The 26,006-nt window shown below is 54.9% G+C and overlaps 1 protein-coding gene across 7 annotated transcripts in view; it reads left to right on the top strand.

The window, feature by feature from the left end:
• DAB2IP (DAB2 interacting protein) overlaps nt 1–26,006 on the top strand; it is a 123,954-nt gene that overhangs the window by 75,508 nt on the left and 22,440 nt on the right. For 6 of the 7 annotated variants that reach the window (XR_014619020.1, XR_014619021.1, XM_084299283.1 and 3 more), the window contains exons 3-6: nt 8,898–9,051; nt 14,975–15,073; nt 17,265–17,819; nt 25,069–25,213. Coding sequence is in view for 5 of the 7 variants with exons in the window: in XM_084299283.1 (XP_084155409.1) it covers nt 8,898–9,051; nt 14,975–15,073; nt 17,265–17,819; nt 25,069–25,213 (953 nt within the window). In the remaining 2 variants the exon portion in view is untranslated. Of the gene's footprint in view, nt 1–2,734; nt 2,800–8,897; nt 9,052–14,974; nt 15,074–17,264; nt 17,820–25,068; nt 25,214–26,006 lie in introns of those variants that run through there. The other variant, XM_084299282.1, reaches the window with a different exon arrangement.

Below are 26,006 nucleotides of genomic sequence, written 5' to 3' on the forward strand. Positions count from 1 at the left end.
ACAGCGATTTCCTTCAACAAATGCCATTTCTTAAACAGTGTGGGTGGAGGCTGGAATGCCAGAAATAACACAAGGTGCAAACGCAGAGAAGGGGGAGAGGTCAGATGCAGCGCTGCAGGCAGGATGCAGACATCCGTGAGCACGGTAACAGCTCCCAGCCCGCTCCCAGCCTGCCGGTCGCCCTCTGAACGCAGCCGCCCTTGGGGGATGTGCAGGGAGCCCTCTGAGGCTTTGACATCCAGGCTTGGTTTTGGTGCTAGAAATGCTCACAGCAGCAGCATTTAAGCACTGAGTTGAGCATGCAGCTTCTTCGCTGCCTGGCCCTCATGGGCAGGGGAAGCAGCAGCTGGCTGTGAGGTTTTCTGCTGCACCTCCTGGCCTCACAGGCGTGCTCAGCCCAGAGGCTGGGGAGGGCGAGGGAATCAGTGCCCTGTGCGGTACAGACGGCAGCTCCCAGGAGCCGTGTGCTTGGGGCATCAGCCCAAACACAGAGCAATCGATGGGGCAGCCCACGGGGACACGGGCACGGCAGCACATTACCTCTGGGAAGGAAACACTCGTGTTTCGTGGAGGTGAGAGTGCAGGGAATGAATGTGCAGCAGGACGGCCACCACCGGGCTCCAGGGCTCTGGGCTCGTGCACAACTTCGTCTCGATGCCCGGGTGTGCACAGACAGCGACCAGGCAAAATTCCAGGCCTGGCACACCGGAGTTCAATCAGTGCTTCCCAGCACCCAGCACCCATGGGCCAGCCCTCGCTGCTCTCCCCCTGGCCACCCGGCAGCGGCGCGGGGCCGCGCGGGGCCCCTACCTCAGCCAATGTTCCCAGCACATCTGGCTGCCTGCTGAAGGCAGGCCAAACACACGCGTGCGTTGCGTTCCCTGCGTCCTTCCAGCTCGTCCTAATAATGTGTCTGAACGTGCAGAGGGAATTATTCCTGCGCTGGGGTGCAGAGAGGAGCCGGCTTCGCTCTCTTCCTGCTAACTTTGTTCTGCTCCGCTCTCCACCCAGTGCAAGTGCGAGGGCTCGTTCCAAAGTTCACGTTCTGCATTTTTATGCCGTGCCAGAGAGAGAAAACACTTGGTAAAACTGTAACTTGACCTTAACGCTTTGCCGCAGCCAGGGAGATAAGGTGCTGAAGGAAACGTGGGGAGCAGAGCCCGGTGCTCACCGATGGCGGCGGGGAAGGGCCGATGGCTCCGCGGCGAGGACCCCAGGGCCCTGCTCGGGAGCTGCGGGTGAGCCCAGCCCACGGCACGGAGCAGCCAGGGGGTGCTGAGCGGGTTCGGGCTGGCACATCCCGAATTTCTGCTCCGCCACACAAAGGACCCCTGTGCTGCTGCTGCTGCAGATTTGAGAACGAAAAGATTGAGTGAAGCTGCCCGTTATTATTTTTGGCTACTCCAGCGATGTATCAAAAACCTGACGCTGGGCTGATGCTGGTGCCCTACTTTATAGAAGCCCTGAAAAGCAGATCGAGGACAGCGAGCTTCTCTTTGTGCATGGCATCTGCCAGCAAACGGTGAGAGAGCTTCAAACCGCTGGTGGGGGGAGTGGGGGAAGGCAAAAAAAAATGTGTTAATCCAGATCCCTGCCTGCAGACTGTGAGGGGAAGGGGTCTGCATGTGCTCCGCTAAGGAGCCAAGGGGGGAGACGCGCTGAGCGGGGCGTTGTGCTGCCCACGCTGCTCATCCCGGCGTGGCTGGTGAGCCGCTGGCATTGTCCCCATGTCCCCAGGGCACGGCGGGGCCTGGTTTGCCCTGGAAGGAAGAAAGGGACCTGGGCAGAGGACTCGGGGTGCCTGCAGCCACCCCAAGGACAGCCCAGCAACCCGGCCTGCGGGCCAGCACCTGCCTGTCCTCCTGAGACCCGCTGGCCCCCTGTGCTCTGGGGAAGCACTTGGTGCTGTTTTAATTAGGGCTATTCACCCTTGTGCTCATTTTCCCCTCCAACGCCGACCAGGTGCCCGCTTCATCCCCCGAGCAGCCGCTCGTGAGCCGCAGGATTTATGATTTGCTGCAGCCACGGCCGGTAACCTCCGAAAAGTGGCAGAAGGAAGCAGCCAGAAACAGCAGCCGGTGCCGCGCGGGGCTTTGCCTTTTGCCATTTATTCCCACTTCTCTCCCCATGAGCCATGGAGGCGTTTCGATGCGCCGGGCTGACCGTGGCAGCCCTGCTCGGGGAACTGGGGGGCTCCGTGAGCCGCCCGAGGCCGGGGGGGCCCCGCAGCGCTGCCTGCCCCGTGCCCCCCGGGGGGGTGAAGCCGCACTGAGCCCCCCCCGAGGCTGCCACCCACCGGGAGGGGATCCCCGGGGGGGGGTCCCCGGCGTGGCCGAGGGGTGCGGGCATGGCTCAGGGGGGGGCCGCCGGCTGCTGCTGCTGCTGCTGCAAATGCTACTGGCTGCTGGGCAGGTCGGTGCCGGGGCTGGGGACGGGAGGGGGCACCGGGGGGGGGGGCACCGGGGGCGGGCAGCGGCTGCCTCCATCCCCGGTACCGAGCATCGCGGGGAGCGCAGCCGGGCGGCGAGAGGCTGCGGAGCATCGGGGCACCGGGGACACGGGGCTCGGAGGGGAGCCGGGGGGTACCGGGGGGGGGCCCGGGGAGGGCGGCGGCGGCGGCGGCGGCCCCGGGGCGCTCTGCCCAGCTACAGCGCAGCCAATCCCGGGGCCCCGGCGGCGGCTCCGAGCGGGGCGGAGCGGGGCGGGGACGGGCGGCGGCGGCGGCGGCGGCGGCGGCGGGGCCGGGACGGGCCGGGGGAGCGCGGCATGGGGCGGCCCCAGCCCGGCCGGGCCCGCGGGGTGAGCAGCGGGGCGGTGGGGATAGGGAGGGGACGGGGGTGTACAGGGTGGGGGGGGTCCGGGGCCGTGCGTGTGCCCCTGCGGGTGTCCGCGCCCCCCGGTGCTGTCCCCGGGGTCCCCCCGCGGTTCCTGCGCCTCCCCCGCGGGCTCCGGGCTCCGCAGCCCCCGTGGCGGAGCCGCCCGGTGCCGGTGTCGGTGCCGGTGCCGGCCCGTGGGGCCCGCAGCTCCCCGTGCGCTGCTCCGCGCCCGGCGTTGTATTTTTAGCAGCGCTGTGCGCGAGGCATTTTTGTTCCCGGCGTTATTTATTAAAACATCCTCGCTGCCTTAGGCAACGGCCCGCGGCCGGGCTCCGGAGCTGGGGCCGTGGCGCAGAAGGAGGGAGCTTGCGACTTTGCTTTCCTTGCGGCTGATCCAGGAGGAGAGATCCTGCCCGGCTTTTTTCTCGCTCGGATCCTGCCTCCTGAGTTGGGCTGAGCACGATTTCATAGGCAAAAACCCAAAGCCTTCATCGCCACCCTCCTCCCAGCCTGCGGATTAGGGGTGTGGGTGGGGAGTGCCCCGACCTCACCGGTGCCCATGGGCAGTGGCAGGGCACCAGGAGGCTCTGCCATGGTCCTGCTGCTGCTGCCTGCGCTCCCCGTCCTTGTCCCGGTGCCTGCTGTGGCCGTTCTGCTCCTCCTCACTCTGGAGGCTCCCAGTGCCATGGGAATGGGCAGGCCTGGGGTCCAAATTCCAAAGAGCAGTGGCTCTGCGTCCTCTGTGTCAGCTGTCCACAGATGTGGCGCTATTAATAGATGCCGATTTAGCCTAATGTGGGAAGAGAAGGTCGTATTTTGTATGGAAGCATTGGTTACTGTTGAAAGAGAGAAATGGTGGTCCCGCTGTGCTCCTGGGAAGGAGGGAGAAGTTGCTTCTCTAGCTTATCGTGCTTGGTTATTGGAAGTCGAGCAGCGTTTCTGATCCGTGTTTATTCCTTGCTCTCGAGCCATTTTGCTTGCTTTTGCAGCTTCTCTCATGTTGCATGTTGCAAACCCGGTGGTGTCCTTGCTGCTCGTACCCTGCTGGACTGACAGGTTGGCTCTGGCAAACCTGGCTGTGGCCACTGCTGGCCCAGCACGGGCCCTGCCCAGGTGAACGTCGTGAGCTAAATCACCCTTCAGCACGGCAAAAACAAAATTTGGAACCTGGTCTGAGCTGACAGAGTCCTCCTGAATGTAATTAATCCTGCTGCCAGCTGAAACCGAGAACAGCCTAAAAACAAGGGCAGCCATTAATAAGTTTAATTACACGTCCTTTGTCTTGCTGGGTGAAGGTGTTGTGCAGTGAGGGCAACGTGACGCAGCTGCCGGTGGTGAGCGCCCTGGTAAGTGCTCCCTGAGCCTGTGCCCAGAGATCCCAAGGGCTGTGGGGCATCTGCCTCAGCCCACGGCAGCACGTCTGTGGCACAGATCAGCGGCTGGAGGTCAGAGAGCAGAGGGGAAAGCTCGGATTAGCAGAATATGGGCGTTGCTGTCCTGGGAGGACGCAGTGCTGCACGCAGAGCGCTCGTGGGGACTTCACCCAGACGTACAGGGGAAAAACAAACATTCCCATGTCTTCTGGGAGCACACAAGTTCAGTTCTGCTGTTCCTCGTGGTGATTCCCATAACAACACTTGGATATTTATTTGTTAAATCGAAGCAACACTCTCAGCAGGATGAGGCACGAGGGCAGGAGTGGGTGAGAGCTGCGGCAGCGGCCAAGAGGTTAGCAGGAAGCGGTGCCGGGCCCTGGGGTTTCACACGGGCACTGCTCGTGAGGCTGGGGGGGGCTTGGGAGACCGAGGTGCAGGAGAGACTCGGTGGTGCCTGCTGCTGGAGGATGTGGCTCCTCCGAGCAGCTGGGGCCGTGCAGCAGTGAGGCTTCCAGCTTGGTGAGGCGGCTCCACACCGCACAGCTCCCCAGCACCTGAATTTGTGCCTCTGGTGAAGCTGGAGGGGACGGTGCTCCCGTCTGCCCCGCTGGCAGCCTTCTCCTCTCTGAGGCTGCAGATAGTTTGGTGCAGTCGCCCACTTTGTTCTCAGTCATAACACAGCCTAATCCCCGGGCTGGGGACAGCTCTAAATTGTGCCGACGCTGCAGGCGGGTCCCGGCTGTGTCTGTGCCTGCAGGACCCCTGCGGAGGGCAGCGAGGGGACGAGGGCTGCCCCGGGGGTCAGAGCAGAGCTATTCGCCCCTGAAAACCTGTGTACGGTGAATGGATGTGACCTGGAAACGTGCCCAGGGTCATGGCTGTCATTTAGGAGATCCGATCCTTCCGGACCTTAAGCTGGGTGCTGTCGGCCTCGCTGGCAGCAGGGTGTTGGTGTCGCAGTGGCTGACCGCAGCTGGTATTAACGGGACGTCTTCAATGCGGGGCATGGACTTCCCTCAGGATTCCCCAATCTGCTTCTGCTTTCACAGCAGAATAGAAGATTTAAGAAAGGTTCTTAGCTTTTTTTTCTTCTGCATTTTACGTTTTGTGCCTGCTCCCCCTCTCTGCAGCTAGCCAGCCAGGTTCCCGGTTCGCTTCTGTCTTTCAAAAGTATCAGGAAAATTTCCATCAGAAAACCACACAAGTCAGCAGCTGCGTGGTTTCAGGCAGGTGAAGTCCTGAAATGAAAACCGTTGGGGTTGCCCCTTTGAGGGCTTGTCTTCACAAGAAAGCAATTCTGGAATAAGAGTGTACGAGTTTCACACACGAGACCTATTCCAGACTAATTCTGTGTAGACAGGCCCTGCACATCTTCCCTCCTGGTAGCCTCGGTGAGTATCTTTGTTCTTGAGGGAGCACGGGGCCTGAATTCCCCAGCAGCCCTGCTGGTCCTGCTGGCAGACGAACAGTTCCTGTGCCCGGTGCTGAGGGCCTGGCCCTGCAGTCGGTGAGGACGGCTTCTGGCCCCGTGCTTCGTCCCCAATATCCGAAGTCCTTCCTGGGCTGGGGGTGCAGTCCTGGCCCCACATCCCTAATTCTGGCTGCTTATGGGGGAAGCAGGCACATAGCGTCCCCTCACGTGGCAGTGCTTTATGGCTTTTATTATTTAGAACAACAACCCTCGCTCGTTGCTCTGGGGCAGTAAACCTCCTCCTTTAATAACCAGCAACGTCTGCCTCTGTGCGGGACTCTCCAGGTCAGTGCCAGTAGCAGTTATGTTATTTCTCTTCAGAACTAATGTGGTGTTTTATGAGATTTTTTTTTTCCCCTCCTTCATTTCAACTGAACTTTAGGCATGTAGAAGGGGATTAAAATAAGGCCCACGGCAAAAGGAACTGAACGTGCTGTTTGGAAGGAGGGCTTCCTGCTGTGAGACATCTCCGGGCTGCTGGACGCTCCCACCGTATTAAAACAAAGGTGTAGGAACTGAATTTGATCAGCTCCTGTAAGCCAGGATGTTGTTATTTTTTTAATTTATTTTTTACTATTATTTCTGCACTTCTTGCCATCTGTCACCCAGTAAGTTGTCTTTGCCCCAAGCCCTGCAGGCCTGAGTGACCGCAGCAGCAGGGGCAGAGCTGTCGGTGCCCCGAGGCCTCTCCAGGGACCGCACAGAGCCGCCTCCTCCCCGTGTTTGGAGAGGCTGAAGGCTCTCAGAGAGGAGAATGTCCTCACCCCACAAGTCAGGGAGCAGCGTGTGACCTTTGCGGGACCGTCCCTGTGCTGTCCCTACAGCAGGGAGCGTGGGAGCTGTGACAGGGCCTGGCAGACATCTTCCAGGAAATGGGATCGTGCCACAGATGTCACGTTCCTTATAACGGGTGGGAGAAATGCTTCCTCCTCCGGATCGGGGTGTTCAGAGTAAGGAGCGACACCGCGGCACCAGGGCAGGTCTGGGGGTGCTGGGGGGGATCCGGATGCTGCCCTGGGAGCCCCCGCGCAGGCAGCGCTCCCCCTCTGCCAGGGCTTCCTCTGGCAGAAGGACCTCAGCCTTTCCGCTGCGATCTCCGACGAGAGCCTCTAATTAATGACATCTCCCCATTTAGCTCGTGATACGCAGACAGATGCTGCGCCGTTTAGGGCTGGTTTGAGACCTACAGCGCTCCTCCATGCAGCGCAGCATCTGGTGAGGAGTGCTGGTGGTGCCGACCTGGGTCGGATCTGATCTGCTGATGAGGAGGAAAAGGCAGCCAGGGAATGTGTCCTGCCTAGGGAAGCACCCCCCAAATACTCCTGTGTCTAAGAAAATCCTGTTAATTTTAGAATACCCAGAGATGTACAGCAGAGTATGGTGAGATAGAAATAAGCGTTTGATGAATCTGGTGAGAATGTGATATGTCCTGAGAAACTCCTGCTTGGTGATACTTTGCCTTGCACATCTGCATTCCCACCCGTGGCCTTGCAGCTGCAGTGATTTTGAATGAAAAATAGACTTGTTTTGTTTTAATGTCAGCAAAAATTCTTATGCCAGCATGAAGCAGTCCAGCTCGGTGCGTTACAGTACGTAGTTCCTCAGTTGTAGGTTGAAATTATCAATATTTATGTGTGCCCACACAAAAAGGCAAGTCCCAGCTTGGTTATTTAGCTCTTCTAATTTCATCTGCAAATTGCAGAAATAAGACTTCCCATAAATGCCTCGAGTCTGAGGTTATCAGGTCTGTGTTGGCAGTTCTTGAGCTACCGGGTATCAGTCCTGGACTCAGCACCCAGGGCAACTTGATCTATCTACTCTTGATCTGTCTTCCCCTATTAGAGTTCACTTACAGTATCACTCAGAGGAAAAGGGTATGGATCCTTTTCTGTGAAAATAGTGCAAAATTGCCACAAAGTACTGGGAAATGACTGCGCTCAGTTCCTGAAGATCAATTTATTCACAATAGAGGTGTGGGGTGAGCAGGCAACTCAGAGAATTGCTAATGGGATGGAGAGCCTTGGTGCTTCTAAGCCACCGCTTCTGACCCCATACGGGTCTGTAGTAACCCAAGGGTTTTAACGTTTGGGGGCCGTTTGTCCCCTGAGCAGCTGCATGAGGGGTGGCCTGCAGCCCTCAGAGCTGTCCCTTTCCCATTCCCAGCTGCAGGCTGATCCTTCATCACCTCGGGATCTATCGATGGCCTGAATCTTAATGGCAAAGCTAGAGGAGCACCTTTTTATCTCCCAGCACTGTTTATCTTAGACTTGGCTTTGGCTTTTTCTAGATTGAGCTTGGCATGTGAGTCACTGGAAGCTATGAATTTTGCATGCACTATTGACATTTCCCTGTGTTTTGGTCAGCTATGTTCTGGAGACTGACAAAACTCAATACGCACAGGCAGAGCAATCTGATAGAGAATATTGGGAGCATTGTTGTTCTGCTCGTAAAAGACTGCGCTGAGAATATCTCAAACTCCCCTTATTTCTGTCCTTCTGCGCCTCTGAATAAGGCAGCGTACTCCTTATAGACAGACAGATGGACACATGTTCTCTTTGGAAGACCCCGAAGTGTTTGCCAGACGTTTTAAAGGTCAGAGTTGCTGGGATCAGAGCTTTTGTGGGCTGGCTTGCATCGGAACATTTTACACGGTGCAGACTATAGAGAAAGCAACTGCTCCCTCTGCTCTCAAGTTATTTTTTCCCTCACCGCTTTATGGTTGTGTTGTGTTTTCCCTGGGAGTACCTAGCTATCTTTCTTTTTTTTTTTTTCCCCTCCCCTCGAGCTCTCTGATTTTGCTTTAAGAGTTACAGCACCATTGATTGTATTGGCTGTCTCTGAAAATGGTGTGCTGCTTGCTGTCTGTGGGCTCCCTGCTGCTAAATGCTGCCAGTGGGACTCCAGAGCATTTAGATCAATCGATAGGGCTATCATGGCCTTATTTTCCACACTCTCCCCATCCTGGGGATGTGTGTAACAATCGGATGGAGCGCGCGAGCCCTCGGATTGTTGGTTACAGAGCGTGGATCCGCACTGTCTGCGTCCGTGATAGAGCTGGATGCGTTTCTGGAGGGGGAGAAGAGTCCCTGCGCACAGGGGGATGCTATTCTGGGCCCTCTGTTATCTCGTGGCATAAAGTTCACAGGAATATTCTGCAGTTGTTGCTAACAGATGGGCTGAATCATTTCTCCGGGCAGGGAGGCATCCACTGATACGGCTGCATTTTTCCTCCAGATCCCATCTAATGCCGAGGCTGAAAGAATCGCGCTCCCACGAGTCTTTGCTCAGTCCCAGTAGTGCTGTTGAGGCTCTGGATCTCAGCATGGAGGAAGAAGTGGTCATCAAGCCGGTCCACAGTAGCATCTTGGGACAAGACTACTGCTTCGAGGTAAGGAGCGTTTCTGTACGCCGTGTAGCAGGGCTGGCTGGGGAGCCGGGTGTGGGATCACATCTTGGGCTCTCGCTGTTACAAAACGCCTCTGCTCTGAATTGTTACACAGACACCGTTCCACGGGCAGAAAATTACTTCATAATTCCAAGGAGAAGCACACCCGCAAATCAGAGCAATGAGCTCTTTGCTTTATAACCATTGTCGCAGCAGGGCTTGCTCCTGGCACAGGTGCCGGACTACTTAGAAACCTACATTAGCAGAGCTTAAATTTGTAGTTTATGTTCATGCAGATAGCAGAAAGTGCTCGTCTCTGTTCTGTGTGTACAAAGATCTTATACGTGGTCACAAAGATAGCCTACAGCTATTATTGGGAGTGTTGAGGATTTTGTCTAGAAATCTCAAGCTTCACTTTTCTGGGTAATTAAAAAAATCTGTATTTCAGTGTATTTTTTTTTTTAAGGGATATTTGCATCTTTTATGGCATGTGGCTAGGTCTGTGCTAGCAGGAGGTTGTGGGACGTATACAAACAAGATTGTAGTTGGATAGCATAAGGCAGTGCTTCTTGGGAATTGTTTGCCCTGCATCATGGACAGAAAAGCCTTATTGCTTATGGCAGCACCTGCATATAGAACTGGGAAGTGGTTTTCTTACAGTAATAAGGTGGTTGATACTTGTGTTTCTATGAAGAGAAGGTAATCTGTTTGTACTTGGACATCAGCGAGTAGATAAACCATATAGCCATGCTTGGGTTGTACTGTAAGATTTGATGGGAATGCATTCCTAGGATGGGCAGAGGCATGTGAAGACAGCACTGTCAGCGTCCAAGAGGAGTCAGATGGGACAGATGAATATTTTTACATTACTGAAATTAGAACAGTTTGAAATAAATGAATTAAACTATCCATTTCTTAAAATACAACTGTGTAATACAGAAGCAGTCTGACCAAAAAATAGCCCCAAACATGAACTCTGAAGTTGAGGGCGTGGGTTGAGATATAAATTTTCCAGTGCTGCTCATTCTCTATAGAATTGAGCAAGTGTGGCAGGTCAGGAGGAGAACAGTTTTGTAAATTATATGGCCTCTATTACATTCCACTCAAGAAAGATAAAATGAAGCTAGATGGAAAATAGATGTGACATCCATAATATAAGAGTTGTTTACCAATTCTGTTCAGCACGCAAGAGAAGGGGGAGGGATACGAACAGTACTTGTAGAAGTTGACTGAGAGGGAAATTACACAAGTCATGCACTTGTAAGGAAGAAGAAAATTCCATTTTTAAGTGAGAGTTGGATAAAGAAGAGTCATAAAAAAAAAGAACATGTTAATTGCTGTTCTGCAAATCCTGCAGAGTAAAGGAAGAATGCTGGAAAACAAAAGGGGCATTGATTTGTAACTGATGGTTACTCATCAACAAGCTCCAGAGGGAAGCGCTTAGGTGAGAGCTAAATGGCACATTGTGTTAATGCATCGGTCTGGCATCTCCGGAGAGCCTCTTTCAAATACTGCACTAGGTCAGAAGTGGAATGAGTTTGCAGATCTTTCTGGATCCCTGATGGGCAGTGGGCAGTGCCCGCAATCCTCCCCGCACAGCCGGCGGAGGGTAAGCGTCGCCGGCGGGAGGGCAGCAACCAGGGCGCGGGCGGCCGAGCGCTGTGAGCCCCAGTGCCTGGTTCCCCGCGCCAGGCAGCACTGGAAGCAGAGCGACAGAACTGCACGGGCAGCTCCTCAGTGCTCGAAAGTTGCCTTTCGTTGTTTTGCTTTGGAGAATGCTTTAGAAAACTAGAAAGGTAGACTTCTGTTTGAGCCCAAATATCCCCTCTGTCCCAAGGGTCCTGTCCGTAATCCCAAATCCTTCAGTGTTGCTCCGTCAGTAAGTACAGGCAGGACATGGCATAGGCCATTGCCACTTCTTAGTGGAAGTTCAGCAAAGAGCAGGAAATTCGTGGCAATTCCTGCAGTGTGGAACTACGAAAGCTCTGGGTCAGGTCTGTGGGAAGCTGAGAGGAAAACTGAAGCTGCTGCTTGGGCCACGACACTGCCATGTGTTGGAACACATAAGAGCAAGGAACTCATGCTGTTGTCCTGGAAAATGAGCCCTGGACAAGAAATGTCAAGTGAGAAGGTCCTGCCGGAGTCACGGACACAAGACTTTTTCCACACAACGGATTGCGAAGAGGCTGTGGGGTGATGCTGTGCCCGGTCCCTGCCCTGTGAAGCCCCAGTGGATCCGTTCCCTAGGGAGGCCTGTCAGGAACAGCCAATTTTGCTATCTCAAAAGGCAAAGGGCAGCACTGCTGGTGCTGGGCAGTGCCAGCCTCACGCTGTCCGAAATCGTCTCCTCTCAGTGCTGTGGTTGGGCACGGGACAGTGCCAGCAAGGCCTGCTGCCGCTCACCACCCCCAGCACGAGGCGCCTCACGCAGCTCCTCCTGCACCGCGCCACAGCGGCCCAGAGCCTCGGGAGCTGAAGGGGAAAGGGCTGGAGACAAAAGAGAGGTGCTGAAGCCATCTGCAGTGGAGAAAGCAAGTGTTTTGTTGAGGCAGCGTGCTGTATGAAGGTTATGGCAGGGTTGTTTCTCTCCTTCGGCCTGGACTGCCGCTGTGAAGCCGTGTGGTGGCTCCGGCTCCGCCGGGGGCCAGGAGAGTCAGCACTCACACAGCGCTTTCTCAGTGCTGCATCGGGCTTTTTCTGCTTATTTAGGTCTGTGAAACTTGCTTTTTCTCTGACTTGCTGAGTACTTGGAAGTCAGTGTTTACTTGTTTTCCTCAGTGATTGTTTTTAAAGTTATTCAGCACCGTCTTCTTTCTCCTTATAAGACCTCCAGTCAGCGTAATCATCTAGAGCCGCCGCATATGCTGGGTGTGCTAAATATACAGGAGGCAGCTTAGCCTCGTAAAGGAGACTGCGAGTCCAGACTCCCAGAGCCTATTCCTGGCTCTGCTATTTGTGGGATCCCGGTGACCTGGGCCAGGAATGGGAATCAGGACGGAAGGGCTGCGCTTCTGTGCGGGCAGCCCGGAGCCTTGTCCTGCTGCACAGCTTGTGCCTGGGGGATGCGGAGCAGGAGGAAGGAAAAGCTGCTACTGGGCTGATGGCTCCGCTACAACTGGAACCTTGGAGCCTCATCCTGGCCTTGCCTGAGCATGGGAGGATTTAAAGAAGAGGCTTAGTCCCACAGTGTAAGCAGTTGCTGTTTTCACACGGCCCTCCAGACCCCAGACAGCCATCACAGGCTCTGCAGGGCTGCCCCAGGCTGTGCCCTTGTGCCAGGGGGTGTGATGGGGTTGTCAGCTCCAGCCTGAACTTGTAAAATCTCCTGCACACATTGAGTGAAACAGCTTTAGTAACTTGGTTATCATCCTCTGTTGCTACACCAGTGAGATTCCTTGTGATACGCTTTGAGGATGCTGTACCTAACACATTTTAGAAATGACAAGGTTTTGTCTGACTTAAGGGATCACCCACCCGTGTGTTTATCCTGCACCTTAACAGTTATTTAGCACATCCAAAGTCTTGTTGAGACAAGAATGCTCTCTTTATCAAGGTAATTAATATGTCATGAAGATCATCAATACCATATAATATTTAGGTCAAAGCTGAAAGCCGAAAGATTATTTCAGATTGGTGGAAAATGCCATTTTTGGTCACACATGGTAGACAGGACTTTCACCTCCCAGCAGATCCGGAAGGCTTCCTACCTGCCACGAGGACTTTTGTCTTCTCTCACTTGGGTGAACAGATAGTCTTGTGTAGCTTTTGAATGATTAGTTGATCAGTAATTGTTTTGGAATTGAAACATAAATTTTACTGTGATAACTCAATGCTAACCTATTGACTTAAGTGTGGCAAGAAAATATATTAGATATTCAACTAAACAGACAGCTGTTTAAAAAAACATGCACACATTTAATTAACAAAGCCAATAGAAGGACGGCTAAATTGCATGTTTGTTTATTTGGATATGAATGCTCTAGGCATCTGTGGGATCCATGTGTGCCACCAAGGAGAACTTGTCTTTAAGAGAGCATCTTTCCACAACAATCCAATAAGCCATAATCCTCTTTTTGGGGAAATTCATTTGTATACCAAACTCCCATCAAAACAAAAGAGCTAAACAACGAGCTAGGTGAAAAATGGCCTTTGAGGAAATGGACTAATGGTAGAGTTTACTGAAAAGTATATTTGACCTGTTACACTTTCATTAACTGATTTCTAAGGAGGACTGAATTCAGTGGACCTCACTCAGTGCCAGTGGGCGGGTTTTTTCTCACTCTGGGGTACAGAAACCCGGCTGTGGCACCGCAGGGTGGTGTGGCTGTCCCAGCAGTGTTCGGGACTGTGATGCTTTGGATTTGAACACAGCTGATTTTGAGTCTTGCACAGCTGACTTTGAGGACCAAACAAGCCAGGGCTCAAGTTCTGCATTGTTAGGTTCTTGTCTGAGCAGTTTTGAAGCACATCACAGCGATGCAGCTGCGCGTGGCTTCTTCCTGGGTGTTGTCACCATGCGGGTGTATGGCCGTGCTCATCTGGAGCGCTGTTGTAGGAGCCCTGCTGAGAAAAGGATCAAAATATGGAGCAGCCACACCATGGGCAGGGCAAGGTGTCACACACCATGGACAGTCGCTTTTGTGAGTGGTACATCTCCTGGGCCACCAGAAGCTTGTTTGTTCAGGGACAGAGGTTGACAGGAGCAGCAAACGGGATGAAACAGGCCACATTTGTGATGGGAAACTTCGAAGAAATGAGAAACATCGAAGCGTGAAAGGATGCTGAAAAGATCATACTATTGTGCCTGGTAATATGGAGTCGTCTTTTCTTAGAAATGGAAGATAACGTGTGCCCCAAAGAATATTAGTATTGCAGGACAGAATGAATGCATTAAGGACAGGGAAGTGTCTGCCTGAAGGAGAGAGCTTGGGGGATATCAAGCGTGGGGAGATTTCTTGCATTGCTGTGAAAAGGCAGGCCAGGCCTCTCGTCGTGGTGTCCTGGTGCGGAGATGTCTTTGTGCACAGGGATGTGCTCAGCTCACGGCTGAGGTTAGCTAGTGATGAATGGAAGCGAGTGCCAGCTCTGCTTGTAAGGACAGGTTCGGGGAGATGTATGAAATTAGAAGAGATCGTGTCTCCCAGAAGCAGATAAGCGATGTGCAGGGTGTAAACACGCACACTGCCAGGCGATCCGGCGCGCACAGAGCTCTGCGGCCTGCCTGGTGGCAGTGAAACTCGGAGAGAGATCCTTAGGTACTAACCAGGCCCATCTGCTTGCCAGCCAGAGATGGACAGAAAGAACATTTCTGGGCATCACCAAATCCAGTGGGTACAGAGAAGGGAGAGAGCCGGCTGAGGGCTTTGTGGCTGGCTGAGGGGAGCCAGTGCGGGGAGCACAGGAGTGCCTCCGGCCCTCCAGCAGCGTGGTGCGTGTCCTCAGCCCCGTGTTCTTCACAGCAAGGCCTCCAGAGCAGGACGTGGAGGGAGGGACAGCAAAAAGCCAGCCTGCCGGGGCCTGGCATTCTTCCGAAAGCAAGGGCTGGGCTGTTACAACTACAAGTTTGGGGCTGAATCTGGAGGGATGCCAAGTGGTTGCAGTTTATCTTTAGTTCATTTAAGGATTTGCACTCTTCTCAGTTGAGGAGCTTGGTGGTTTAAAGCATCACATGCACGGGGCCATTACCTTGTGTTTTCTGGTGTGGAAGAGGAGAAGTAATTGGAATTTGCTTCCATGATTATTTCTGTGACAAACAGAGTTGCCCTGTTTTCCTGGTAGCCTTAGGGGCTGTTGCTTCATGCTTGGGTAAAGCTGTTTACTTAAAAAAAGAAAAAAATCCACTAGCACCTTTCCTAACTCCCCCTCTCCCCCGTATCACAGTCTGCAGTGTGCTGGTCAAGACATAATCCTGTTCCTTTCCCTGTAGGTGACGACTTCATCAGGAAGTAAGTGCTTCTCGTGTCGTTCTGCAGCAGAGCGAGATAAATGGATGGAAAACCTGCGGCGTGCCGTGCACCCAAATAAGGTAGTGGCTTTGAGGAATTGCCTCTGCTGTAGTTCAGTTCCTCGTTATTACATTTTATAGCCCAGTGCATAGTAGCAGCAGGGGACGTATTGTCATTTTAGTGAGTAAGTGTAATTGTGGGTCAGCCTTTTTCCATATTTCCATTTCTTCCACAATTATATTTACGTGAAAGTGCCAATTATTTCTTTCCTCTTTTCTCAGCACATGCTGCTTCAGCTGTTGCTGTGAAATGATCAGACTTGAAGAATCTTCAGCCCTACTAATGATACTTGCCACTCAAGTAGGACTTCCCAGCTCCCAGCAGTGCTGGGACAGCTGGCCAGTAGCTGCCAGCAAAGTTACAAGGCTGAATAGTCAGAAGTTCACATGCCACATTCCCTGACTCTGGTACTACTTGCAGGGTCTGCTCTAGTGATGGAGAAATTCAGGTGGCACACGGCAGCACATTCTTTGAGGCAGTAGTGAAATGTAGCTTTAGCTTTTACAGGCAGTTGAGGGTGGCAAAACCGTCCCGTCTGAGATCTCCAGAAACAAATCCTTTTCTTCACTGAGCACAGGGATGCCCAATATGTATTTTTATGGCCCACTAAGACTGGAGTACCTCAAATAAAGCCTACAGCTGCTTCTCCCTCTCTGCACTGGAATTAGCTAAGAGATTGATCAGGACTAATCAGCTGCAGGATTTCACAGCTGATGAGCTCCATCAACAAGTCACTTTCTGCTGATCAGAGAAGACACAAATGATGGGATCCTGTAAATTCACCCCTGGCATCAGACACATAACTGTACAGGTTAGGTCTGGGCCTGGCAGGCTGCTAAAGGAGCCCTCTGTGTCCGAGCTCATTGCTCCTAGTCGGGATAAGAGATTTCCTTCAGTGTCAGCATGGGAGTGGCAGAGGGAAGAGGGGGCTTCTGCCCCAGCAGCGTGTTCCTGCACGTGCAGCTCAGTGACTCCAGTGCCTTTCCGAGCACAGCAGCCCAGCAATGTCCTGAACGAGCTGTGTGAGGTTTGGAGCATCACACCATGAGCAAAGTCCTGGGAATGTGAGGGAGGGCTGGACACGTCAGGATGGCTTTGAGATGTGGTGTTCAGTGGAAATTCGTTTGGAAAGATGCCCTCATCTCGAAACATGCCATTAGCTGATGGCTAACTTTCCATCTTTGTTTGAGTTCGTAGACAATAAACTCTCAGTATCTGACTTGATATTTCTATCGGGAATTCAGTGTTCTTGTGTAGTTCCTGTGTGTACTTCCTGAACCCACAGTACCCCATTGTGGGCTCCCCGCAGAAACGTTCCTGCCCAGCCTCCGAAGCTGAGCAGGGTAAGCCACGGTTGCTCTTTCAGTCAGGGCTCCTAGACAAAACAGGTTACTGCAGCCCCAGGAGCAGTTCAGCTGCGAGTGCTTTATCTCTGTAGTCGCTGCTGCAGCAGATGCCCCTGGATGTTCCTCCAGGGCGAGGTCAGCATGGCTGGGGAGCCGCTGAAGAGCCGCGGTATCCTTTGCTGCATTGTTGTTTAAACGATCTCAAGCCAAATCTCTATTTCTGAATTGTAATGAGTCCACTGCGTGACTCACTCTGTGTCCCATCATTCCTCTTGATGTTTTAGTTCAATGCTCTGGACTTGTGCCCTAAAATATTGTGAAGTTTTGCAAAAGCCTCTTCCCATGCCAGAGGTGGTTGTGTTCCAGCCACGGACGAGGAGATCCCTGAGTGTGCGTTCAGATCCCTTTGTTGTTGCTCTGGTACAGTCCAGAAAATGTACTCCAGTGCTGCTGCAAAGAGGCTGGACTGCGAGGGGAGGTGGCTTTGTGGTACCTGTAACGTAGCTTGTTTTGCACAAGCCATTAGTTATCGGTGAGGTTCTTTCTTCCAGGTTTCTTTTGAGGTCCTCTTGGCAGTGAATTGGACATGGAACATTTATGATTTGGATGGGTTTTATCTTCCTTGTTTCCTTTATTAATTGGCACCAGCAGACATGGAGAGCACGGTGATATTTGGAAAATTAACATAAGTAGCATTATTATGCAAATTCCTGAGAGCCAGTATTTCCTTAAAATAAAATGTAATTAAGCTTGTGCTCATTTAGCCCATCCAAAATAATTAACTCATATCTCCAGTTTTGTTGTGCGTGGCTTTGTTGTCTTTTTTTTCTTGACCTTTTTTTCTTTGCATCTTTTTTTTTTCTAGGACAACAGCAGAAGGGTAGAGAATATGTTAAAGTTATGGATTATTGAAGCCAAGGACCTGCCAGCTAAGAAGAAGTACTTGTGTGAATTATGCCTGGATGACGTTCTTTATGCACGAACTACCTGTAAATTGAAAACTGATAATGTCTTTTGGGGGGAGCACTTTGAATTTAATAACCTCCCATCGCTCAAAAACATTACGGTGCACTTATACAAAGAGACTGACAAGAAGAAAAAGAAGGACAAGACCAATTTCATCGGACAGGTGAACATCCCTGTCAGCTCCGTCACGGGCCGGCAGTTTGTGGAGAAATGGTACCCCGTGGTCAGCCCCAACCCCGGGAAGGGCAAGTCCCCGGGGCCCATGATCCGCATCAAGTCACGCTACCAGAGTATGAGCATCCTCCCCATGGAGATGTACAAGGAGTTTGCCGAGTACATCACTAACAATTACATGGTGCTGTGCTCGGTGCTGGAGCCCTCGCTGAGCGTGAAGAACAAAGAGGAGATGGCGTCCGCGCTGGTGCACATCCTGCAGAGCACAGGCAAGGCCAAGGTAAGACTGCGCCATCCGCACGCTGCCACGAGAGATGAGCAGGGGCAGGCTCCTGGGTTGGGCTGCAGGGAGTCAGCACGTTGGTGGGGCTCAGCCATCGTTAATACTCTGTAATTTTTGCTTTTTATTGCAAACAAGTCGGTAGCGTGTGCACTGTGAATTGCTTAATTACTAAAGAGGTCGGTGGGACCACAAGATGCCAACCCACGTCCTTTTTCCCTACTTCTGGAGGCTCAGGGGCCAGACTTACTCTATAAACCAGCACAAACATCAAGCAAGAAGGCAGTTTTGGGGGATGAAATGTAAGCAACGTTGGCTTAAGCTGAGCAGCCTGCAGTGCTGGGCGTTCCTGTGGAAACACAGCAGGTTCCCCACGGCTGCGCTGCGGCACCAAGCGGGAGCCAGCAGGGCCATGAGAATTTCGGAGCAAAGTGAGCCTCCAGGCATGCCTGGTTCTGAGCAAGCTCTGCGCCCTGGGGGTCTGTTCTGCTGCTTTCAGAAGGGAGATGTGGTGGGGGCAGCAGTGCAGGAAGGGTTCTGGGGTGCTCCCAGGCAGGACGTGCTGCGGGGTTGGTGCTGCCAGTTTGGGAGCGGTGGAAATTCAGTTTATTGGGTCTGAGGTATTTGTTACTCCTGGTAGTGGCTGGTTGGTGAGAGCGAGGGCAGATGAGCAGAGCTGGAAATGCCCTTACTGGAGAGCACAGGCGAGCACCGAGCTCCCTGCCCCTCGGGCCTCTCTGCCTCAGAGCATCCTTGCTGCATCCCCCTGGGTGGCACAGCGTGGCCACGTGCAGGATGGAGGGAGTGAGAGCATCACTGTTCCCTCTGTTAACGTCTCCCTGAACTCTGCAGTGGGGCACTGGGGAGGAAGGAGATTTCCAGACCTCTTACAGCACTGAGCTGTGAGCTGCTCACCTGAGGGGAACTGCGAGGCTCGGCGCTTGCCCTGCAGCCTCCGCTGCTGCCTGGGATCGTGGCAGGGTTCACGGATTAGATTTAATTACCATCTGTCGTACAGAGAAGTGCTCGGCCTCCTGGTCGAGTTCAAGGCAGGAAAAGCTCGCTGAGAGGATTGCGAGGCCGGGCCTGCTGCTGTGGCAGTGCCAGTTGCTGCCCGGAGCCTCGCAGAGCCCAGGACGGGGCCTCAGGGTGTGAGCAAGGGACACAGCACGGGGTTGGGACACTCAGAGGGGACAGAAGCAGCTCACGGTGTGCGAAACCCCGCTCGGGGGGTTGTCAGGAGAGCATCACGGGCGTGTGGGGCTGTGCTGCTCGGCGCATGCCTGCTCAGCTCGGCCCTGCCTTCTGCTGGCACCGCTGCTCGCTGCATCCCGGGCTGCCCTCGCTGCGGCTCTGCCGGCGCTGGGGCTGCATTGAAACTGCCAGGAAGGACCCTGTGTGTTTGGGTGCAAAAGGGGCCCTCACCCTGATCTCTATCTCCATGAGTCTCGCCACTGCTCCTGCTTTTTCCTCTCCTCTCGCTGCTGGAGAGGCTGAGGAGAGAGCAAGTGTGCTTCCAGACACGTGTCTGCGCCAGCGCTTGCGATCCCAGAGGCTCTGCGCAGGGGACACAGCAAACAGTAAACAGAGTTGATGAATTGTCCCCTAAAATGGAGCTTCTGCTCTCCCCGCCTGTCATCTGCCATCAGCATTAGCACAGGGCTGAGAGAGCTGTCAGAGCAGCAGGAGTCACTGGAGCATGGGAGCCGAGCGGCGTGGCCTTCCAGAGGGGCTGGGCGAGCGGAGAAAGGAAAAAAACAGCAGCAAGGTAAAAATAATAATAATAATCATCATGAATGGGAGAGGAAAGCACCCACCCACCCACTGCCTGCGTGCCAGGGGTGTGCCCAGGAAGGCTGCGTGGGGGCGGTGAGGCACAGCGGGGCTGTGCTGGTGTCACCGCACCCTGTAAGGCTCCGGCAGCAAACTGGGGGCTGCCCCCGTGGGGTTTGGTTGTGTTGGCAGGAGGCAGCTTTATTCCACAGATGCAGTAGGTGCAGGTAGGTACGGATACAGGCTCAGGGGGATGTGGGGCCATGTCCCCTGTCCCCCCCAGCCAGGGCTCGTTACCTGCAGCTCGTCAGAGCCCAAGGCAGGGCCGGTCCCTTGTGCCCAAAGGAGCGTGGGTGGCCGGGGCAGTGGCTGCAGCTTCCTTTTCTCCCTAAATACTGCCTCATCCTGGGCTTCATTTCTGTATCACAATAGATTAAAAGGTGGGAAATGAAGGCAGAGAGTCCTCCCTGGAGACAGAGGCTGTGGCTGCTTTGATCTCTGCTTGGGAAAGGGAAAAGTTTCATCCCTGCCATGCCGCGCGAGGGCTCGCTGTGCACCAGGGCACGCCTGGAAACCCCAGAACCGCCACCGAGGCAGCGGGGTGGAGAGAAATGGGAAAAGCTTTCTGATAAAGTGCAAACAGCCTGGCGGGGAGCTGCCCCGGCCCACTGGAAAGTCTGACAGCCACCCAGAACCTGCCCAGCCCTCGGCACGGGGCCGTGTTTGCTCTCTTTGTAGGGCCTGGAGAGGCAGGGCTGTGCCAGGAGGGGCACCCGGGCTCTCAGCACCCGTCCTCCCTTCGTTGGGTGCTCCCGTCTGATGAAATGTTACCTCTGAGGGTGTGGAGAGATGCTTAACTGCTTGATGTGTGTGCAACCCACAGACAAAGCACACAAAGTCATAATTAAAGGTACTTCTCTTGCCGTGCGTGGCATGGGAGTGCTCCCCCTGCCATTAGCCCCGCTTGATGTGGGCTGTGTGATGTGGGTGTGGAGGGGCAGCTGCATCCTTCCCCCGTGGGACTGCCGGGCCCTGCAGTGTCTGCAGAGTACTTCCCCTGTATAGATTTGTTCCTGGGCTACCTCACAGCTTCTGGAGCTCAGCTCAGGACCATAAATACGCTTTAAAAACGTTCTCGTCCAGAGGGTTGGTAGATGAATCCCGGCATCAGACAAAGCTCTGACTAACCAGCTGCTCCCGTGAAATAAATATTTATTACGGTGTGAATGGAGTGAGGGATAAACATGTGTCCCTATTTGTTTATGCCGCAAGGATTTGCTTCCCCTGAGCAGATGCATTCACAGCAGATGCATTCCCAGCCCCTGTGAGGCTGCTGGAGCCTCTGCTCTGCTCCGGCACCGCTGCAGCCGCGCTCCCCTTGGCCACGTGGGCGCTTTGCTGCTCTGTGTGGGTGCTGCAGGGACCGTGCAGGGTCTGCAAGCGCCTGTCCAGCTGCAGGAGCACTCCTGGAGACTCTCAGCTCAGCACAGGGAGCTGCAGGGGACAGGGGGGCAGCACAGCACAGGGCTCGGGTCCCCTCCAGGGTACCCCTCCAGAGCCAGGCAGGGTGCTGCACGCCTGGGTGATGCTGGCAGCAGCTTTGTTGTCCCCCACAGAGAATTTCTCTCTCTAATAATACTTCGTAGCAGCCACAATCCAGCTAAAAAGCTTTCGGTCAGATTTAAGAGCACATCTTCCCCTGTCCCCCTCTCTCCTTGGCCACTGGCACTTAGATGTGTCCCACACTCATCCCGCCTGCAGCCCCTTCGCCTCCTGGTGCTTCCTTCACCCCTGCCCAGCTGCTCTTTGAAACCAGCAGTAATCTTATTACCTTCATCAACCCAATCCTCTTAAGGATAAGGCAATCCTATTAATCAGGCTTGCGATGGGGGGAACCTCCTTTCCCCAATCAGTCGCCCCTCAGACTGCAGAGGAGCAGCATCCCTACACAGAGGTGCTGCTGGCCCCCTTCTGCCCTGCCCGTGGGGCTGCAGGGACCTTCCCCGTGTGGCGAGCTGCGCTGCCCGTCCTGCACAACCTGCACGGAGCCCTCGGCAGGCTCTTGGCACCGCTTGGCCCTGGTGACAGGGCAGCGAAGGGCTGTTCCCGCGAGCAGCTGTTGGTTTTACACGCGTGGCCTTCACCTTCAGCGAGCCTTTCCAGGCTCAGGCCACCTCTGGGACGGCTGCTCTGCCTGTTGGCTCCTTCCAGCCTCCTCGGGCAGAGGTTTGGTGTCCCCAGGCAGCACCGAGCTGATAGTCACACGGCCCCAAATGCAGTCACCCAGCCCCGATTGCCTGCGGGAGGGCCGGGGACGGGGCTGGGGCAGGTTTCCAGCCCACGAGGGAGGATCCACCCAGCTGGGGCAGCAGAAGCAGCACCCGAAGCTCCCCCCAGGGGACAACAGAAATGTTTTCAGGCTACACCGCAGGGCTGGAGGATGGAGGAACATGAAAAGCAGCCGGGCACGTGGAGCAAACCCGGCCCCACCGGTGCTTTGGGGCAGGGTGCGGTGAGGCTGCAGGGCGGCGCGGGGCGAGGGGAGGCGACCTCCAGGTGGGGTCTTTGAGCCTTGACCTTGGAGCTGGGACCAGCGCTGCTGTGGGGCTGCCTCTGCGGCAGCCAGAGCCGTGCTGGTGCCCGTGGCAGGCCTGCAGCAGCAGCCCCAGCCGTGCTGCAGTGCCTCCTGCCTGGGTTCCTGGAAGAAGCGCTGGGAGGCCACGCTCGGCGTTTCTTTAGTTATGCAGGAGCTGCACGGGTTCAGCGGTGTCCAGACTGAAGCAAATTTCCTTAAAATAAACACGGGAGCAAGCCTGAGGAGCGCAGCTACAGCCCTTAATTTTTACCATAGACCTCTTCCTTCCCCTCTCAACTCGGATGTAATGAAATAAAGCATCTTATTTTCTTCCATTGCCAGGGGCCCTAACTAAAAACAGCCCCCCGCTGATCTCTGCTGCTCGGAAACAGGGAGTTTTATTGGCTTTAGTTATTGCGTTTTATTCAGAGCCGTGTATGTGGGTGAACGAAGCCCCCGGAGGGATCCGACAACTATTTGCATTCCCTTTGTGTCTTCCCAGTGCTGGCTGCTGTGCTCGGGAGCTCCGGAGCTGCTGCGGATTCAGTGTGAGGGAAGGCGAGGCCTGGAGGGTGGCCCGGGGACAGGGCCACGAGGCCCATGGCTGTATGGGACGGGGACTGCCACGGGGGGGGTCAGAGGGAGCTGCCCTGGCTCCGTGCCGAGTCACACAGCTGGAATTTTGCCCCGTTTTTAGTTCTAGTAAATTCTGCAGCTTGGCTAAAATCGTCAGAATTCACCTGGCTGCTGGCTAGAGCCTGGCACCTGGGTCTCCGCAGCTTGGCAGCCCTGCTGGCACCACGTCCCCATGTCCCCACGTCCCTATGTCCCTGTATCCCCATGTCCCTATGTCCCCATGTCCCACCCCAGCCCTGCAGCCATGCATGTGGTCAGTGGGGGGAGGCAGCACGGGTCCGCAGCTGACAGGGAGAGGAAAAACCTAACCCGTGGTAAGAGGAGCTGTAAAACCCGGTGTTGGGAGATAATTAGTATGTTGGGAAAGTGACAGGAAAGAGAATCAAGCAAAGCCAAGGTCAGCGGCTGCTAATTAAGAATCAGCACCTTGTGTCATCCTGAGCTGGGGCTTGGAATTGAAACGCACACTGGGAGAGACCCGGGAAGATAAAGGTGATGGAGGTACCCAGATAGCAGCTAAAGGGATTTGAGCGGGGGTTTAGAGTTTCATTCCAGCTTGGCTGATAAAGGAGGCAAAATGAGAGAAAATCGTGGCGGGAGGCGCGTGCTTGGCTTCCAGGAGGGACTCGTGCCTCTGCAGCTGCCAGCGCGCCGCAGGCAGAGCGGGCTGCAGGGAGGGCGGTCTCCTGCTCAAAGAAATAATGCAAGTGACATCTTCAAGAGCTGCTTCTCTGGGCTTTTGGAGGCTCTTCTGGGAACGTGGCGGCAGCACGGCGGTCTTGCTGCCGCCACCTTCCAGGCTGCCAGCCTGCCAAGCCCCCAGCCCGTTCCTGGATGGCAGGGGAACCTGTCTGCAGCCTGGGCATCCTTCGTCTGGGACAGAAACCCAGTAACAAAGGGCTGAAGGTCACTGGTTTGGTGCTGGGATGAGCCAGGAGGGGGTCTCAGCGTGAGCCTGAGGTTTCCAGGGCACCCCTGTGGCAGATGGAGCAAGTGCCTCTCTCGCAAACGCCCTGGCAGGGTATGGCACCGGGGTGTCCCCGTGTCTCCCAAGGGGTTTGGAGCCCACTGAGCCGTGGCTGCGGTGCTTCGGGGGCTCGGGGAGCTGCGTGGGGATGGCGAGGGCAGGGCCCACACCTCCACACAGCAGCTCCAGGTGCTCTTGCTGCCCGCGCCCAGCAGTGGGTTACAGCTTGTGCGCTCTGACAAATGAAGGGGAATTCCTTAGCGAAGGGTTATTACCGAGCAGATTATTGGGTTTGAGAGGAGGGTGGTGTAAGAAAGGTGCCCTCGGTTATGGCAGTGAAGCCGTGTGTCGACATCGCTGTCTCCTGCACGGGGACTCAGTGCGAGGTTCGGTGCTCAGGGCTTGCAGGGTGCCCGCAGCCCGCTCTCCCTCTGCCATCGAGGCGAGCGGTGCCGGCTGGGAGGAGGTCGTCCAGCCCAGCCCCTGGCTCAGCAGCCGATTTTCCCATTAGCAGCGCGGAGAACAGGAGCTGAATATGTATTAGCACGAGGAGCTGGACAGCATCTCGCCTGCATTAGCGTGAGCTGCGGCGCTGCGCCTCACACCACGCAGTGGATTTTGAGCAGAATGCACGGGGAACTGCGGGACCCGCTCCGAGCAGTTAACACCGACACCGAGCTCACTCTTAAGTGCTGGTTTTCTGTCAGCATTTGCAATTCAAAGCCCGGGCTGGTGCACAGGGCAGCTGTGCTGCTCACCCCTCCCATTGCTGTGCGGCACAGATTACAAAATCGCCTGGTTTTTGGCTCTGTGCACATCAGACCCCAAATGTGCCCAAAATGAGCGCTGTAGCAGTGCTGTTTATTCCCATGAATACTGAGGAAATGGGACATGGGAGCGTCGTGATGCCTTTTACGGGCTCAATTCCCAGCCATGGGGCACAGCCCGTGACATTGGGCATGCCCCCCTTTGGCACCCCGTGCAGCTGGATAGCGATGTGGCCACACTGAGCAGCGGAGAAAAGATTTCACACCCAAAACGTGAGGCTGAGATGAGCCCCCCCTGAAAGCTGTCACTGATGCGGGGACAAATGCGGTGCGGGCGTGGAATGGATCATTTTGGGGTGCAAAAGTTGAAACTCCCCAGAGATTGATTTCTCCTCTCTTCTCTGCGAGGGTCGGAGAAGCAGGAGGGAAGTCAGGCTGGCGGCGGTGCAGCGGGCACAGGGGAGAGCTGCCTGCCCTGCTGCGCACAGGGACCTGCTGACCTGGTGACCCACCGTGGGCTTTGCTTTCCAGGATTTCTTGACTGACCTGATGATGTCTGAAGTTGATCGCTGTGGTGAGAATGAGCATCTCATTTTCAGGGAGAACACACTAGCCACCAAAGCAATCGAAGAATACCTGAAGCTGGTGGGGCAGAAATACTTGCAAGATGCCTTAGGTAGGTACAGAGGGTTGGTGGGGCTCTTCGGGGGGCTGCCGGGTGCTCCACGCGGTGCGGGGCCACAGCTGAGCCCCGGTGGCCATCCTGCCATCCTGCCAAGGCTTCTGTCTGGGCTCTGGCAGTGTCACGGCGGCTGATTGAATCCCTCCCCTGATTGCACAGCCCCAGCCGGAGACGCTCCCCCCGTTGCTCGCAGCAGTCAGATGAAATCTCCCAAATTGCAGTGATGAGAGTCGCCTCCCTGATGGCGCTGGGAACCCTCCCGGTGCTTTTTTGAAAGGGCTGGCTACGCTTATGGCTCCAAAAATATTTCTCCCGATGCAAATGAAAATAATGAGAGGTTCCGCTTCTGGGCAGGTCAGGAAGGAATCGCGGCGCTGCTGCCTGCAGCCAGCACAGCCCAGCCCGGGGGGGCTGCCTCTGCGGCGTGCACTCGGCGAAGGCAGCTGGGTTTGATGCATGTCCTTGCAGTAGGATGAGCGGTGCTCCTATCGACCTGCTCGTTTTTCAGTGCGTTAGGTTCCTATTAGTGGATCTGTGTAATTTTAACAAGGACCGAAGAAAGTGTAAGTACTTGACTGAGGTAACAGCGATCTGAGAGGAGAGGGGCTGTTACTTATTTCTGCCTTGTAATGCCTTCTGGTCGAAGGCAGGCCTGTAAGTAGATTACCTCACAAAATTTCTAAAAAGCCAGGAGATTAATGAAGGCAGGGAGTTCCATAACGCTCCCCTTTCAGGGCTCGCTGCTGAGCCAGCTCCATCTCGTACCGGGGAGCCCGCAGTCCCCGCG

The sequence above is a fragment of the Netta rufina genome, assembly GCF_964035555.1.
Source record: "Netta rufina genome assembly, chromosome: 20".
In the NCBI taxonomy this organism is placed as follows: Eukaryota; Metazoa; Chordata; class Aves; order Anseriformes; family Anatidae; genus Netta; species Netta rufina.